General features: G+C 36.0%; 5 protein-coding genes across 6 annotated transcripts; 3 read left to right on the plus strand and 2 right to left on the minus strand.

Moving 5' to 3' along the window:
• Positions 1-3,567: 3,567 nt before the first annotated feature.
• Positions 3,568-10,419, plus strand: LOC125211311 (F-box/LRR-repeat protein 15-like). 2 transcript variants are annotated; one of them, XM_048111046.1, is made up of 17 exons: positions 3,568-4,477; positions 4,938-5,118; positions 5,230-5,362; positions 6,305-6,404; positions 6,491-6,688; positions 6,764-7,034; positions 7,147-7,245; positions 7,359-7,447; positions 7,526-7,625; positions 7,752-7,922; positions 8,003-8,155; positions 8,394-8,554; positions 8,656-8,854; positions 8,991-9,454; positions 9,546-9,609; positions 9,929-10,032; positions 10,112-10,419. In XM_048111046.1, exons 1-16 carry the CDS (start codon positions 3,981-3,983, stop codon positions 9,983-9,985), a joined length of 2,937 nt encoding a protein of 978 aa, XP_047967003.1. In that variant the 5' UTR covers positions 3,568-3,980; the 3' UTR covers positions 9,986-10,032; positions 10,112-10,419. The 2 variants fall into 2 exon arrangements, with proteins under 2 accessions (XP_047967003.1, XP_047967002.1); XM_048111045.1 differs by having other exon boundaries at positions 3,569-4,477; positions 9,946-10,032.
• Positions 10,420-10,511: 92 nt separating this feature from the next.
• Positions 10,512-12,672, minus strand: LOC125211313. The gene is made up of 7 exons (XM_048111048.1): positions 12,393-12,672; positions 11,857-11,896; positions 11,695-11,765; positions 11,489-11,583; positions 11,225-11,292; positions 10,898-11,008; positions 10,512-10,785 (listed from the first exon to the last, which is right to left on the minus strand). The coding sequence occupies exons 1-7, from the start codon at positions 12,592-12,594 to the stop codon at positions 10,653-10,655; spliced, it is 720 nt and encodes a 239-aa protein (XP_047967005.1). The 5' UTR covers positions 12,595-12,672; the 3' UTR covers positions 10,512-10,652.
• On the plus strand, positions 10,753-15,916 carry LOC125211312 (F-box/LRR-repeat protein 17-like). The gene is made up of 6 exons (XM_048111047.1): positions 10,753-10,804; positions 14,286-14,725; positions 14,811-14,972; positions 15,089-15,164; positions 15,239-15,394; positions 15,619-15,916. Exons 2-6 carry the CDS (start codon positions 14,316-14,318, stop codon positions 15,757-15,759), a joined length of 945 nt encoding a protein of 314 aa, XP_047967004.1. The 5' UTR covers positions 10,753-10,804; positions 14,286-14,315; the 3' UTR covers positions 15,760-15,916.
• Positions 12,799-13,985, plus strand: LOC125211314. Its single transcript, XM_048111049.1, has one exon. The coding sequence runs from the start codon at positions 13,102-13,104 to the stop codon at positions 13,519-13,521; it is 420 nt and encodes a 139-aa protein (XP_047967006.1). The 5' UTR covers positions 12,799-13,101; the 3' UTR covers positions 13,522-13,985.
• Positions 15,912-16,667, minus strand: LOC125211315 (protein OXIDATIVE STRESS 3 LIKE 2-like). Its single transcript, XM_048111050.1, has 2 exons — positions 16,462-16,667; positions 15,912-16,293 (listed from the first exon to the last, which is right to left on the minus strand). Exons 1-2 carry the CDS (start codon positions 16,596-16,598, stop codon positions 16,026-16,028), a joined length of 405 nt encoding a protein of 134 aa, XP_047967007.1. The 5' UTR covers positions 16,599-16,667; the 3' UTR covers positions 15,912-16,025.
• Between the last annotated feature and the right edge of the window lie 1,485 nt (positions 16,668-18,152).

The following is an 18,152-nucleotide window of genomic DNA, read 5'->3' on the forward strand; positions in this document are numbered from 1 at the left end:
GATCTTTGGTTGAGCAAGGTTTTTCTAAGCCAAAAGGACTTGACTAGAAAGAAGACAAAACTTATGTTCTGTGAAGAATTGAAATTTTCAATCAGATGTAGGAGGGGGTAAACGAAAATTTTGATTGAATTATTGAAGTCTTCTATCTAATCTCCTATATATAGAGTTATAGTGGGTCGGATTAGTGATCTATAGAGATTGAACTTGGGCTAAGCCGGTTGGTCTTTTACTAATGAAATTGAGTCATAATTTAATACAAACTCAACATAATATCATTATAAGCCCCTACGTAAAATAATATTGACAACCCGTTCAATCTCAAATTACGAGGAATCCGGACTTTACCTCTTTAATTTATTATTTCTCTTTTTTAGGTATAAATATTCATTACTTAATTTAAGTATGCTATTTGACTTTAATTAATTAATATATTTTTTAAAAGTTGTCTCGTTCGAAACCTTTATTTATTATTTTGGAATAAATTCCAATCAGCCGGATTGTTGAAAACACAAAGCATTTTTCGAACACCTCTCAAGGATATTATCAAACCGGACTTACACAACACATGATTCATTGCAATAACAATACTAGCACAACTAAACATTGATCACCACTACCCAAGCTATCATGTTTCTTGGATTATGAAAAACCAACAACATTTAAGTAATCAAAGTGGTACATAACCAAAATCATGTGTTCAATGCTATGTCAACAATGATTAAGAAATAACAATCACCGAGACATCGTCTTTCAGTAAATAGCCAAGAAACTTGACTCAACTATTACATCTTAGATCCTTTAGTGTTATACACACTAGTGACATTTATTTTCTAAGGCAAGGAAACATGCAGACATATAGTATAACCTTTAGCAATATAGCCAAAGCTAATCAAGGCATGCAAAGAACCAACTGCATCATCTTCTGTGAACGCCGTGCACAACCAATCTACTATGGAGAAGAATTAAACTTGTTTGCTTTCTTATAAATGCATAAGCAAATACCAGTGTGATAAAATTACTTCGTCTCATCTTGTGTAAACGTGGATTTTAGAATTAACTGTATACATGCAATTTTAATCGTGCAATATACTCAAAACATGCTTTTACAGTATATCGATCTTGACAAGGCCTTATTATCCTATAAATGCTCATGTATGGTGTTCATTCTGCTATACAAGGCTTTTCATGTTTTTACGTGTCAAAGAAACATGCCAAATATGTAGGTTACTGAATCTATATTGAAAATCTAATCATAACTAACTCAAATTATCTTATTGGCCTCAAATATATGATTAAAAAATTTATTTAATTTACTGAATGGCATGAATATTGTTCGGTTATAAAACTACGGTTCCATACTCAATTTTGGATTTGGATTTTTATGTCTTATCCCATGCATAAATTTGAAATAATTTAACTTTGTAATAATTTTAACTTTAAGTAACTAAAGACCTCTATAGTCTAATCTTTCACACAAATATTGAATATATCTAACTAGTACTTCTTTCGTCATTAGGAGTTTCACTTACTTATTTAGTTAATTAACAATTAAAAGAGTTTCGATTCACTTCTACTGTAAATGATAGGTAGCACTCACATTACTGACTTATTGCAGTTATATTTTATTATAAAACTAATATTCCCTTCATTTCCAAAGAATATGAACAATAGGTTTAGCACGAGTTTTAATAAATACTCCCTCCGTCCACGAATAAGAGTTCCGTTTTTTCATTTTGGTCCGTCCACGAATAAGAGTCCCGGTTCATAATTACCATAAATGGTAAAGTGACCCCACATTCCACTAACTCATTCCACTCGCATATCATTTAAAACTAATATATACAAGTGGAACCCCTTTTCCACTAACTTTCTTCCACCCATTTTTCTTAACATTTCTTAAAACCCACGCCATTTAGAAATGAGACTCTTAATCATGGACGGAGGGAGTAAGAGGAAAACTAAGAGACAGAGAAAAAGGATAATGGAAATAATGTTAGTGGAGAGTAAAGTCTACATTATTGTAATGACATAAGTTGTAAATAAAATGAAGTGTAGAGGTAATGTGTTGTTTCACTTTTTTAAAATTAGAAAATTCATTCTTTTCAGAGACAGACGAAACATGAAATAGTTCATATTCTTTAGAGACGGAGGGATTAGTTACATATTCCATTATATTTTTCAATTCATTTTTTTTATATTTTTAAAAATTTGTGTCTAACTCAAATAAGATTCTCTTTATGACAGGGGGTGGTGAGAGTACAAAGTACTCCCCCGTTCTATAAAAATATGGACAATAGACATGACACGAGAATTAAGACAAAATTGAAAAAGTAATAGAGAAGATGACAAAAGTACTTAAAGTAGTGTTATTAGAGAGTGAGATCGTTAATGATAGTATAATTTGTAAATAAGATAAATATAATAAATTGAGATAATTTTCTAAAAATGTAATGCACATATTTTTAAGGGACAAATGAAAATGTAAAGTGTATATATTTTTATGGGACGAGGAAGTATTCAAATATGTGGCCACTAAGAAAAAAGTACTCAGGGGTCCCATCCCTCACTCAGGAAATTAAAGTTTTATATCATGCATTGAATATTTGGTATACTCAGGTGTGGAAGAAGTAAAAATAGTATATTGTCGGCCACATCTATACATATTCCTTTCATATTAAATCATGATTTTTTTTGTGGGCCGTTCGATTTCGATTTACCATGTTTCCTCAGCCGTTGATATAGCACCGTGGGTCCCAATGTTCCACCACCAGGGTTATGACAATTAATTCAAATGTTTAACCTTAATCACTTCATTCTTAACGCATTAAAAATGTTGGTTAATTAAGGAGCAATTACAGTAACATTCTGACACGTATTATGTAGATATCAAACATGTTTTTATAGATTGCTTTCCATATGTATTCCATCCGTCGCAATTAATCAAGATATTAATCGAAGTCTTTTTTTAAAAGCGAAAAAGAAGGTAATTATATTTAGTAAGCTAAAAATAAGAATAAAAAAACAGATAAATAAAGAGATAATTAAGTAGATTATAATAAAGGAACAAATGATTATTTTGTTTTGAGACCTCATAAATAACACATATCGATAAATTTGAATTTGAAAGGAGTATATTATACGATAACTGAAAAATTACGTTGGAAAATGAAATACGTACACATTATAAATATACGATGTTTTCATTAGAGAGTAAATACTTAGATTGTTTTAAATGATATGGAGTATATGTTTTTGATAAAATATAGATTCTTATTTAGATAGAAGTATTTATGAGTGAGATGTTGCATAATCTCTCCATGATTACATACTAAACACACTAATTTGTTGCTATTCCATGATTTCTTAACACAAGCAAACCCTAAAATAATGCAGTGATAATTTAATTTAAACAAACCCCAATAACTATAAATAATTTCAAAACGGGCCGCGATTTGAATAAATATCAGCCGCAAATCCAACTCATCAGCCCAATATAAAAAGGGGCAGCAAATAATAAAATAAAATAAATAAAAAATACAATACAAAGACAGAAAATGAATAAGTTTAATTAGACTCCATTTTTCTAACAAAAGATAAAGCCTTTACCGCTGGAGAGAGCGAGAGAGGAATGCAAAAGAGGAAAACATTAATCTTCATTGCCGCCGATCTTTCTTCAAGGAGAAATTCCATAGAAGCTCGTTTCTCCACTGCGCTCGTTTCTTCCGATCCGATCTGTTTTGCTCCGTGAATGCAGCTTTTTCGGCAATTACATTGGATTTTAGTTTTTACCACATTTTCTTCGCGTTTTCCAGCTCGATTGAAGCGGAATTGGCGGCACAAGGAGACATTGCGGGTAAATTTCGGTTTTCTAAATATTTTGCCTAGCGTTTGGTGAATTTTAGGGTTTTGTGGTGAAATTTTCGATTTTGAGGCTACAAAGATGTGGATGGGTTAGTGAGGTGTGTAGATTTTTGGTGTGTATGAGGATTTGCTGCTTTGGATTTTCATGCTTTGGAGAGGAAGAGGAGGAGAGCGACAGCGTTATTGCGTGTAATTTATGTTATTTCTGCCGTCGGAATAAGGAGGGCAACTGCCTTTTGGGGAATGCGATTGAGGATATGGATAATGATGATTCTGAATTAGGGTTTTGGGCTAACTTTCACGATGATGGTGGAAGTGGTGGTCGTGGTAGTGGGTTACGGGTGGATGGTGAACGAGCAAATGAGGAGACAACCGAAATGTTTGATCTTGATGATGAATCGAATAAAAAGAGTGAACATTTCCCGCTGTGGCTAAATGAGGTGAAGACTCGACGAGCTGATGGAGCTAGTGGAAGTCAGGAGCTGAAAGTGGATGTTAATTTGAATTTGGGATTAGGTGGTGATCCTTCATCTTCCACGGCAATGATTGCTACAGGGAGAGATAGTTCTGATCGCGATTTGCAGAATAAACGTCCCAAAGTTCACTCTTTTTCTCTGTAAGAACTCCCACTCCTAGGTGCAAATTGCCTATAATCTAGTGTGTAATTTTTGTATAAATTGTATACTGATTGATATTCAATTGGTAAAGTTTTGCATGCTGCAGCTTTATCTGTTTTATGTGGTTGCGGGTTTGTAGACCCGAAGAAGGAATGCAAGCATCCATTGTTATCTAAACCGAGAACAATTTTTATCGATGATAACTTTGTCGACTAGTTTAAATCTTTACGTGGCAGTTTGGTAGGGAAGATAGATAAGATAAAACATGATAAGAACACACATTTTAGATCATTTTAGGTCAGATAACTCCAAGGTAGAGGAATTATTTACCTTCAATTTGATATTTGGATGCCCTTACATATACTGAAATAGTGACCTTTGGGTGTGGCACTACTTAGTGGTATGTCAAATTATCTGTATGTGCTGGAAAATTTTGAACTTGACTTTTGTCTATTTCAGGGACTGGGGTACTCAGTTTCTGAATGAATTTCATTACCTTCATCCCCATCACGACAAGTTTGATGATGGGGATTTACCTGATTCTACTATAAGCGGAGTCGATGCAACAAATATTATCGACGCTGATAGGATGGACGATATGGAAGTTCGGATGGATCTGACTGATGACTTATTGCATATGGTAGTATATTAATCATTCCTGTTACAAATGACACTCACACTCATGGGTTTAATTTGTTTTGACCTGTTTTTTGCTATTGATGCTTATTTTGTATATTGAAAATCCTTGTAGGTTTTCTCATTCTTGGAACACATTGATCTTTGCCGAGCTGCAAGGGTTTGCCGGCAGTGGAGAGATGCAAGTTCTCACGAAGATTTCTGGCGGTACCTGAATTTTGAGAACCGCTACATATCTGTGCAGCAATGTCAGTAGAGTATTACTATGATCTCTTATTTTGCTAAAATGCTTTCTAGTACTGTTTATTTATTCTGGCATTAATAACTTAGAGATTTGGTTTTAAGCTTCACGCTATAATTTAGTCTATGCTGAACATTTCTTATTTCTTCTATATATTTTCTGATGTATTTGAATTTTGACTTTTTAATAAATGTGTGGCAGAACAATTTGTGTAACTTAAGTTTGACTAGATATGTTTCTAGGCTTTCAATTTAATTGAGATCTCATTCAACCTAGTTAATATCCTTGTCATGGACAAAATTATTCACAATTGTATGTGCTGCTATATGTTCATTATTACTAAGTAAATCAATGTTCAAACCTATATTATACTGAATGTATGGCCAAACAGGTTATGTAACTTAAGTTTCACATCACAAGTTTTTTAGACTATTGTTTAACTGAGAACGAGATCTCGGTCTAGTTAATTATTATATTCAAACCTCATGCATTATGACAATTTTGTTGTATAAATCTGCTTGACGACTAGACTTAGTTAAACCAAGCGTTAACATTGAACTTGAATTCACTTGTCATCTGTGGAGCATCGACTACCAAATGCTGTGACCTAGTGAGGTAGACAAATAAAGATACGTTGGACTGTGGCTTCTGCTATTGGGAGAGTTACTTATGGCGGTTGGTGGGAAAGTTCACTCACTTATTCTCTGGAATCTGTACTATAAATCCTTTCAGCAGTTGGCATGAACCTGAAGTCTATCTGATAGTTATAATATATGTTTGGTTAAATATCTGCTGTTTATGCTCGAACAAAGAATCCTTGTGCTGAAAAAGGGCACTTGCCATGAATTTTGACTAGATTATTTCCTTCTCTTGGCTACTACCTGGTCAAATTTTTGGTCCGTCTCAATTTTTGGTCAAATTAACTTTCATGACCCTTTTCATGTATCAGTTGAGGACATGTGTCATCGATATCCCAATGCTACTGGAGTGAATATTTACGGTACCCCTGCTATCCATCCGCTGGTGATGACAGCCATCTCTTCACTTAGGTAAACTGGATTCTGATTTTACCTTACAAACTTGTACTAATATAGAACAGTTTGATTAACTTTTTTATTGTTATAATTTCAAACAGAAATCTTGAGATTTTGACCTTGGGCAAAGGCCAGTTGGGGGAAACCTTTTTCCAAGCATTGACAGATTGCCATATGTTGAAGAGTTTAACTATCAATGATGCTACGTTAGGTAATGGCATTCAGGAAACCCCCATTCATCATGAAAGATTGCATGATCTTCAGATAGTGAAATGCCGTGTGGTTCGCATCTCTATCAGGTGCTAAATAATTCCGTTTCTGTTTTCAAGTTCCACGTTAAGTGTTCCAGTATTTATAAATCATTATTTTTCCAGGTGTCCCCTTCTCGAGACCTTGTCCCTAAAGCGGAGTAGTATGCCACATGCAGTGCTCAACTGTCCCCTTTTGCGTGACCTTGATATTGCTTCCTGTCACAAGCTTTCAGATGCTGCTATCCGCTCAGCTGTGACATCGTGCCCACTCTTGGAGTCTTTGGACATGTCCAATTGTTCATGTGTCAGTGATGAGACACTACAAGGAATAGCTCAGCATTGTGTACATCTCCGTATTCTTGATGCTTCATACTGCCCAAACATCTCTCTTGAAGTAAGTTCTATCTCGTAGCTCCTCTCATCTCTTTTTTGTTTGTATATCCAATTCCATTTAGTATATAGTATATACAGATGCAAGTCATCTAAAATGTCATTACCCTTTGCAGTCTGTGAGGCTCAATATGTTGACAGTTCTGAAACTTCACAGCTGTGAGGGTATAACATCGGCTTCAATGGTTGCTATAGCTTCTAGTTCGTTGCTTGAGGTTTGAATACCCTCTTGTCTTATGTTTTTCAACAATTTGTAATTGTGATGGTATGCGAAAAAATAGGCTAGTTGTTATCAAGTATGCTGATGATACCTATGCATTGTTTCTAGGTTCTGGAGCTTGATAACTGCAGTTTATTGACATCAGTATCTTTGGATCTGCAACGACTGAAGAACATAAGGCTTGTACACTGTCGGAAGTATGTTGCACTCTTTCACATGAACTTTGTCATATGTTTTTTTCTTCAGCAAATGACTAATTAATTACATCTTTGCAGATTTGTTGATTTGAATTTAAGGAGCAATGTTCTGTCTTCAATCACAGTTTCTAATTGTCCCTCTCTCCAAAGAATCAGTATTACATCAAATGCACTTAAAGTATGCCATTTTTCATAAAATATTTGTTCGTTATAAATTACAATTCCTCACTGTGAACCACTGCTTTCTTATTTTTGTTGTAATCCATGCCCCAGTATTGAGTGTACTTCATTCATTGAATCACAGAAATTAGTTTTGCAAAAGCAAGAAAGCTTAACAACCTTGGCCCTCCAATGCCATTCTTTGCAAGAAGTGGACCTCACTGAATGCGAATCTTTGACAAATTCAATTTGTGAAGTTTTCGGTAGTGGAGGAGGCTGTACTATGTTGAGATCATTAGTTCTTGACAACTGTGAGGTTCGTCATCATAATTTTACTAGATCTATATTCTTTCTATAGTATGCTATCAAACCTGATTGTGTCCATTACTTTTTCAGAGATTGACTACAGTGAGCTTCCACAGTACGTCTTTGCTCAGTCTTTCACTTGGTGGTTGCCGTGCTATAACCTCTCTTGAACTTGAATGTCCTTACCTTGAGCATGTCTCATTAGATGGCTGTGATCATCTTGAGAAAGCATCATTTTCACCTGTAAGTCATCATTTTATTGATTGCTTCTGTGAAGCCATCAACCTCTATCATTATTAACTGATTATTGCAACTGTTCCCTTACTATGTCTTTGCGTCTTGCTTGAATTGGGCACTTTAGTAAATCTTCTTTGTAAAAATATCTTGTCTGTGACAGTTAAACAAAGCTATAATGATACGTTTCAGACTTTATTTGCTTTCTGCTTATCATTTTTCCATATAATATATGAATCCATTCCAGGTTGGTCTAAAGTCTTTGAATATGGGAATATGCCCCAAACTGAACGTGCTCCATGTTGAAGCGCCATTAATGGTTTCACTTGAACTAAAGGGTTGTGGCGTATTATCTGAAGCATACATACACTGCCCTCTTCTTACAACTCTGGATGCATCTTTCTGCAGGTGAGTTTACTTAATAATTACCATTTGTTTTTAGCAACCTTTCTTGCAGATCAAGCTAATACATATGCATCTAATTTTCTTTCAACTATTGATTCACGCAGCCAACTCAAGGATGATTTCTTATCTGCGACAGCATCTTCATGCCCGCTTATTGATACATTGGTCTTGATGTCGTGCCCCTCTGTTGGTCCTGATGGACTTTCATCTTTGCGCTGCCTTCTCAACTTGACTTACCTTGATTTGTCATACACCTTTTTGGTTAATCTGCAACCTGTTTTTGACTCCTGCTTGTATTTGAAGGTAGTATTTTATTGCATCTGAATCCCCTAAGCCCCCTCTTCCTTTTGTTAATTGAAACAGTTGTTATGTTTTATCCTGTGAAGTTTATATCGAGTATGTTTTTACAATCATGTTAACTTATACCAAAATTTTATAGGTTCTGAAATTGCAAGCATGCAAGTACCTTAGTGACACATCTTTGGAGCCTATTTACAAAGGCAATGCCCTCCCAGCTCTCTGTGAATTGGACTTGTCGTATGGAACGCTCTGCCAGTCGTCCATAGAGGAGTTGCTTGCTGGTTGTCGGCATTTAACTCATGTCAGCTTGAATGGTTGCATCAATATGCATGACTTGGATTGGGGGTTTCACCGTAATGGACTATCTAATGCCAGCACTTCTTGTGAGTTGTTTGGTGGCTCGTTTGGGGAAAATGTGCTTCATGAGCACGAACCTAAGCGCCTGCTCCAGAATCTTAACTGTGTTGGCTGTCCAAATATTAAGAAGGTGGTCATTCCTTCTACAGCTAGATGTTTCCATCTATCATCTTTGAACCTTTCCTTGTCGTCAAACCTGAAGGAAGTTGACATCTCATGCTGTAATTTGCTCTTTCTCAACTTGAGGTATGCGCATATTCACACTTAACAATTTTTCTCGCTCCTGATTCTGTAAATTTGAGTTTTAATAACTGTTTTTAATTTATTAATCATTCAGCAATTGCAACTCCTTGGAGATTTTGAAGCTTGATTGTCCACGCTTAACCACTCTTTTTCTTCAGGTAGATTTTTTAACACCCATAACTAGTATATGATTTTTTGATAAGTGCCAATGATTATTTTGGCTGAGTTGTAACTGGAGCTGCAAAAGTGGACTGTTTGTGTTTTTTTTTCAACCTTAAAAGAACTAATTTCACTTTCTCACTGATTTCATCTAACATTTGCACATCGACCTGATGAACTTTTTGCCATCTAATTAGCTGAAGAGATTAGGTTAAGTGTGTCAGATGTGCCTTGATTAGTTTTGTGACGACTTTCATGTCATGTTTTACTTAATATGATATTTTTCTCATTTCCTTTTTCGTGCCATTGGTTATGCATATGCGGGGATATACTAGTCTTGCAGCATTGACGAGGAAGCTGTTGAAACTGCTATAACTCATTGCAATGTGCTGGAGACACTTGATGTCCGGTTTTGTCCAAAGGTAGTGCATATTTTTTAATCCACGCACATGCTAGTATGGTTTTTTTTAAAAGTTTTAAGCATCCTCTTCTACTTGACAGATATCTCCCATGAGCATGGGTACACTACGAGTGGCATGCCCGAGTTTGAAACGGATCTTCAGCAGCTTAGCAACGATTTGATGCAGTAAGAAATTATACGACATTGACATTAATAGAGAAACAATAGTATCATGCCTTGCTAGTGTATATAGTGAGTTGTCTTTCTTCGGGCTTAGTATATATATTAGGTTGCTTCGTTATAAGGAATATTTATTATAGGTTTATTTTTAGTTGTGTGTGATTACTGTATGGTTTTTAATGTATTCAACTTTTTCAGTCATTTGCCATTATCCATGGCCGTTTCTCAACTCTGATTATAGTGTTGATATATATTAAAGCTTGTCGGGTCCATGTATATATCTGGTTCATCGACTAAATACGAGTAAAGCTAACACGGCTGTTTCCAGTGATTTTTACTGCTACTATATGTGAAAATAGTTTAAAACAGACTGTACAACATTTTTGGAGTGAAATAGGTTTCCATACCCCAATAAGTATAACAGTTGGAACCTCAATGTTTGAGAGCTAAATCAAAAATAGATTACAATATTGATTCCAATTTCTTTAACTGGGGGTCGAGCGTTTCAGTTGATGTATCTTCACTTGGATTCATGTATGCATTTGCCATTGCCTTTCCCTTGTCGAGCACCTCAGCTGGAACCGTCTTCAGAAGGCTGAGCGAGAGAAAAGCAAGTATTAGATCTTCAACTTGAAACTCAACCACTTCTTTCTCATATGCTGATGATTATATGCTGCTTTTTATGTCTATCTTAAGATTGAACTTACCTGTTCAGTGCATTGAGTGCGGTAACAACTCTTGCTTTCATTGCTTCGACTGTGGAGCCCGAATCATTTCTTGATGCCCGCAGAAGAAGAGAATCAAGTTCTTCTAGAGCTCTACAAACAATTGACAAAATAACTAGCTTTAAATGTATGTAATCAATATAACAATGTGTGGTAGCCTGTTGGTAAGCCAAACTTCAACAGCAAACACATGAGCTCAGTAACTGAACCCTGACCTTTTTTAATAGATTGAAGTCCATATATAAACATTGATACAAATAACTTGATTGCCCCGTGTAGATCTTCTTTTGCCAGAAAAGGAAAAAATACCTCAAACATTGATCAACCTCGTCGAATGCATATTTGCCGTTTCCAGCATCAGAGGCATACTGTGCTACCTAAAAAATGAGCAATGCAGAGAAAAGACTGAAATATTGGGTGTTTATAAACATTAACCAAAATGATAAAGACTGAGATTGTGTAGTTTGTTTATGGGGGATGGGGTATGTCTTAGTTTATCAACCAAAATGATGAGTAAAATGGCACATTAAAACAGAAAGTGATAGGATTTGAGTAATGCTATGATTCACTCACTGCTCGAATATTTGCGCGCAAAGATGAAGCAGGACCAGATCTTAAGAGACTCCGGCAGCTGAGAAATTGAGGTTGATCGTCTTCAAGATATTGCCCTGCAATATAGATGCACGACATAACTAAAACCAAAATAGGGAGGGTACATATCACTCAGTATTACCGAAGAAAAACTCAGTTTCTCATCAGGAAAACATACAGGAGATTACCTAATTCCTTGATTTGAAACTCAGTCAATATAACAGCAGGTATATAAGCCTCTAGTGGATCAAGCCTTTTCCTGGATAAAAGCCGGTGAAAATTTGTTAGCAGCTTCAAAGAAGAAACAAGTCTATGAAAGCAAACACTAACATAAGAAGATTCATTCATACTTTTTGACATATTTATCCATTGCGTTTGCAGCCAATGCATCTGCGCTACCAAAGAAACATCATCGAAAATGAAAAATAAAAAAAATCATAAATGCAGTTGGTTCAAAGCTTCAACCAATACTAAGATGCAAGCAGCAGTGAAAGCAAAACCACATCCAGCTTTGATCAAAATTAGTCCAATACCTCTCAAACTAATCAAGTCAAGCTACATAATAATTTCATTCCTTATCAAGCTAATCCTCATACTAAGTCAGTGTAATCATTTCTAACAACTATGTTCAGTTTTAATCACAAATTAGTTAGCGATTAGTTTTTCATCTAATTCTAACTCATTAAATCGATCTTCCGAAAGTGAATCCATCCTAAGTGCAATCGCAACGCAAGTGTAGATACATTACAAAAAATTTCTGCATAAATCTACAATCCAGCATTGCGAATTTGCAAGCAATATTAATCGCATCCAGTATAACAAAAACATGAGCGAAAACTTACGTTTACGAAACTGTAAATTAAAACAAATAAAAAGTAAAACTCGCCTTTAGATAGGCAGAAGAAATGGAGGAAAACAAGTGATAGAGAAACCGATCGTCTGCTCTCGATCATCCTCTGCGCCTGTGGTGGCAATGCGCACCTCACGCCTGTGCTAATCGTGCACCGCTTAGACCTCGAGGCACGTGACAAAGCTGGAATCAGTGCGAATCGGGCGGTGGTAGCGTGTGCCGCGGCGGCGATCGTCATTTTTGGCGCGACGACGGCGGTTGCTGGCCTCTCTTATCCAGTTGCTCTGGCGATGCAGGCACGCGATACTTGAGCTCGAAATGACTAAATTGTCCTTTATAATAATGTTTGCATTAGATATACTTTAATAAATCAAAATAATAAATCAAATATATATATATATATATTGAAGAAGAGAGAATTAGAGAGCAGAGACAAAAAGCCCTCTCCCTCTCTACCTCAATCTGTATTTCCTCAGCTTTCAATCTTTTTCCCCCGATCTCAAACACAATGAATTCAGATTCCCCTTCCCCTTCCCCTATATATACAACAGCTATTCATATCGCGAGCACAAGACTCACATTCCCCAAATTTCCCCCTCTCACCCCCCAATCCCATGCTCCTTCCAATCACCATCTTCCTCATCGCAATCCTCCTAATTCCCCACTTCCCTTCCTTTTCCTGCTTCCTTCTTTATTATTCAAATCAAGCTGCGATCTTGAGTTTTCTTGATCACAATAGAGAGACATGGAATCGTCAGGGAAATCATTTGCTGATGCATTAAAGATGGTGATGGAGAGATCCTCACCTGAGGAGTTGATCAAGTGGATCCCCTCGGAAGAAAGCGTTGCTGCACGATTTGTTCCTTCGCTGATGATTCTAACATTGAATGCTCTCGCCGTATGTCCCAACGAAATCACGTCGCTCGAAAATGTTCCAGATAACCTCCGTCTAAGGCTGATTAACAGAATGTGCGATAGAAGCACAATGAACGCGGCTGTTTTGAGGCTTCTTGTGGAAAGATCTCCAACTGAGATACGCCTCAAGAATTGCTCGTGGCTCACTCAAGAGCAGTTTCATGACACAATTGGGAACTGTGACACAACAAAGTTGCAGGTCAATTTTATCACTTCATCGTCAGCATTGTTGGTAGTGTGGCTGAATTGATTGTAACTAATAGACAGAATAGTGATTAGATTAGTTTGAGAGATTGATTTGTATTGTGGTTTGGTTCTTGGTTGTTCTTGAGAGAGAGTGAGAGAGATTGATTTGTATTGTGGTTTGGTTCTTGTGAATGTAGATCCTTCTGTGATCGAACCATGTAATCTTTGGTTAATCTTTGTATCCTAACAAGCTTTGTGTTAATGATACTTCCATCCTCATCCTCATCATATATTCTCTTTAGGACTTAATACGTCATGATTGTTACCTCTGCGGGTGTGGCTTGTGATAGGTGATGAATTGAACATACTACCTCTGTAATTCAAGTGCTTACATTATGCCTCCTCTGGTAATGCCAGAAACTTAGGGAGTAATTCACCTAAATACAGTTATGGACTCTGGAATATGATCACCAATGGTTTATGTATATCTACGCCTTACCAATATTGAATTGAAAGATATGCTCGATGTCGAAGTAGATTGTTTGTTTTTATTATTTCGCTGATAGATCATTGTGAAACTAGATTCTCTCTGATGGGGCCGTTAGGGAGGCTATTGGTCCATGCTGCCGTTATTATTGGTGTTGTTTTATGAGTCTTTGCATTCTTCTATCTAATTGAGAATTCAAATAAGGATCGTCTGTGGAATTCTCTGTTTTTTTCCTATGTGTATGTTCCTGAGGCACTCCTACTCATTCCTGTTATGTTTTTTTAACCTACTGCTACTGCTACTGCCTATGTGGCCAATGCATGCTTGATCTATTTTTGCAGGTGCTTCAACTTGATCTATGTGGCCAATGCATGCTTGATATTGCATTCATGGACATATTAAACAAAAGTCAGGAATGTTTTTCTAGATTGACCATCTTGTCCCTTAGAGGCGCCTGTGGTTTATCTGACGATGGGATCAGAAACCTTGTTAAGTCAGCACCTCTACTGCGGTCTATCAATTTGGGTCAGTGCACCCTTCTAACCTCTGCTGCTGTTAACTGTATAGCCGATGTTTTGGGATCACAATTGAAGGAGTTATACATAGACGAGTGCAATAAAATTGACGCAATGCAGATTCTACCTGCATTTAAGAAGTTTACTTGTTTGGAAGTCTTATCTGTTGCTCAAATGCGTACTATAAATGATCAATTTGTGAACGGTCTAGTTACTGCTTCTGCTTGCGGTAAAGTTCTCAAGGATCTCGACTTTTCTGATTGCAAGTGAGTTCATTTACTAGTAAGCGCCTCTTGCTGATCTGTTTTCTTGATTATGTTCTAACATTCGTTTACTTCACACTGACTACAGCATACTTACTGATAACTCTCTCAAAATCATTGGTACAACTTGTGATGATTTGCATTCGCTGGACATTTCAAACCTGAATAAGTTGACAGATTCGGGGCTGGAGTATCTTGCCAATGGTTGTAAATCAATTCAAAAGCTCAAACTTTGTCGCAATGAATTCAGGTCTGTATTACCTCTGAATTTTCAGCTTCGTGTAAAGTTGTGGATTAAAGATTCTTGCATATTCAAACATATTTCTTTACATCAGTAATTGGATATGGCTAATCGTCTCCATGTAGTGATGAAGCTGTGGCGGCCTTTCTAGAAAGCTCCGGAGAGTCATTGTTAGAACTTTTTCTGAATAGTATTGTAAAGGTATCTTTATCAAGAGTCAGCCCTCTCTTTTGTTTTCCCTTTGATGCTTGTGACCAACTCGTTAAATTTGGTAGGTCGGACCGCATACTGCCCTGTCACTCGCCAAATGCTCAAGAAAGTTGGTGAGTTTGGATCTATCATGGTGTCGCAAAATTAGTAATGAGGGTCTTGGATTGATTGTTGATAGCTGCTCGTCGCTGAAGATGCTCAAAATCTTTGGTTGTACACAGGTACGAGGAGAATAATTTGTAGGTCTGTTTGTAGCTCATGAGTTTGAAACCATGCCATGTTTAATCGTATTCTTGCTGGATTCGAGTTCAACGACTTGCTTAGTATGTGTCATGATAGAAAGAGGAGATCAGATGCTGTAGATTTTGTGCAACAAGATTTTGGTGCTGCTTTTCAGTTGATGTTTTCACCTCAGTAACACATTTTTTGATCAATTATTATGCAGATCAACAAAGAATTTCTGGAAGGTCACTCGAATCCGGTTGTGAAGATAATCGGTTCGAAGTTTACACCGATTATGGATCATCTATATCTGCTTGAACCCGAGGAAGAAAAGTTCCTGCGGTACCGATTTCTTCAATACTAGATTTCCCTCTCTCTGAAGTTGTAGTCTGCTTTCTTCATGGATAGATTTAGAAATTGTTGTTGGCATACTCTGTAGAAAGTGTAGCACAAGTACACACTTCCATATCAAATGAGAGCTAAAATTTTCAATGCCAATGCACTATGTTTTTTAGATTCCACAGCAAATTTTCATAGTACTTTATATTAATTATATGCTCGATTAAATGCATAATATTGAGTAAAATAATGGGTTGAGCTATGCAAAATTTCGATCCGCCAATCCAATGGTTAAACATAGTTGCATGGAGAGTTGCATTCGCTCTCCGAGTTGCTCATAGCCATGGCCAGAGCCAAATTGGTGGCGGAGGTCGTGGGCCTCTTCGATATGGCGCCCCCATCGAGCCTGGGCGCGAGCGTGTTTTTGCGCGGTTTCCTCATCTTGTAGATGTGGAAATAATCCGGTTTGGCCAATTCTTGTATGTCTTTGATCTTGAGTGCATCGGCTAGGTTCGCAAACGACCTCGATTTCCCGTTGTAGAACCTCGAAAGCCCCCTCCTGCATCACCATCTACACCTTCACGCATCTAATCTTACAAGAATTCATCAAAGACTACTATTCTACACAATCAAGAACTCACAAAGACTACTATTCAAGGAAAACAACTATACTATGATTAAAAAAAAACTAACATCTTTAATTTAAATTAAAACCCCAAAAACCAACCTTATTGGCAAAGCTTCCTCCAAATCTTCCATGGCATAAGAACCTTGCTCCTCTTCTTTCTCTCTAACATCCTTAAACTCTTCTTCTTCTTCTTCTTCTTCTCTAACATCGACTTTGCACATCGCTCTTGTAGGCATATTTGTTTGCACCAAAAACCCAAATAAAATTATTTCAAGAAAACGAAGATCACATTTTTGGGTTTTATAATCTTGGATGTGCGTGTTGAATATTCAATATTGGGTGTATATATAGTAGTAGTAACGACAAGATCAAAATGGAGGTATATGTTTTCCTAGTTTAAATTATTTTCTTATAAGTTAGTTGAATAGTTGTGGTATGACTTTCCTTTAGGTAAATTATATTTTACGTATATATTTGTTACTTTTTGTAGAGACTGTTTATTTGATTTTTTTTTAATTCGTTTTCCTAGTTTAAATTATTTTCTTATAAGTTAGTTGAATAGTTGTGGTATGAATTTCTATTAGGTAAATTATCTTTTACGTATATATTTATTACTTTTTTTTAGAGACAGTTTATTTGATTTTTTTTAATTCTAAGCACGAGATAGGGATACCGGTCCGGGTTACGTAAATTAAGTTGTCTAATATTAATCACGAGACACTTCTAAATAGGGATACCAGTCGGGGTTAGTCCTGCAAATTTCTGGTCGATCCTACTCAGATTGAGGGCTAATCAAGCTAAAAACAAATAATCAAATTATATTCTTATTAATTGAACAAAAATGTAATTATAACCATAATTTCTTTTATCTAATGTAAGTCTTATCACTTGATTGTGGTTTGACCGAGCTGTTAGCCAACATATAAGGCTGTTCAATGTAGGGAGACAAATTATGTGACAATACAAATCGACCAATCACAAAATTGATGATGATGACGGGATAAAAATTATCCGCAGCCATTCATTTCAATTAATGTTTATCTCCAAACTTATCAAGTCATTTGGTTACAAAATTAGGTGTCTTGTTATTAAGTGTACATTATTATTGTTTTTTGAATATTTATGTTCATATCTTAGTTAGTACTCAAACAATGTCTAGAGTTTTACCCATAATAACTAGTGATTGAATATAATTTAATAAGTCTTCAATTAGTTTAAAACGGTATCGTTTAAGTGTCATTAAGTAATCCATATGTGTAATTTTAGAGTTTGTGTAATAAGAACGTAATCAAATATAAACTTTAAATATTATACAAACTCCAAACTATGACTTGGACCATTAGAAAATATCAATAGATGACAAAATAATAGTAACAAAAAATATCAATACAGTGTCAACGATTGATGTTGTGTTGACACTCTGTTGGTTGAGAAAATAACTTATGGGAAGGGCTAATTTATAGATGAGGAATGACTCGCTTTCATCCTTCCCGTTCGTAGTCGAAGGGAAATTCTTTTTATGAGGTGTTGCAGCAATCAAGCGGCAATTCATACTTTAATAACTCGAAGATTATTTTACTCGAATTTCAAAAAAGACTAAAAATGGGGGGCAAAGCGATAGAAAAAACTCTTGTCAATTTTTTAGTCTTTAGTCTATCTATAAGAGGAGATTATATGAAAAATGTAACCGATTCTTTCGTTTCTTTGGGCTACTGGCAATCAATATTTTTTATTGCTATTATTTTGTTATCTGTTGACATTTTCTAACAGTCCAAATCATAGTTTAGAAT

This window comes from Salvia hispanica, chromosome 3 (assembly GCF_023119035.1).
Source record: "Salvia hispanica cultivar TCC Black 2014 chromosome 3, UniMelb_Shisp_WGS_1.0, whole genome shotgun sequence".
NCBI lineage: Eukaryota > Viridiplantae > Streptophyta > Magnoliopsida > Lamiales > Lamiaceae > Salvia > Salvia hispanica.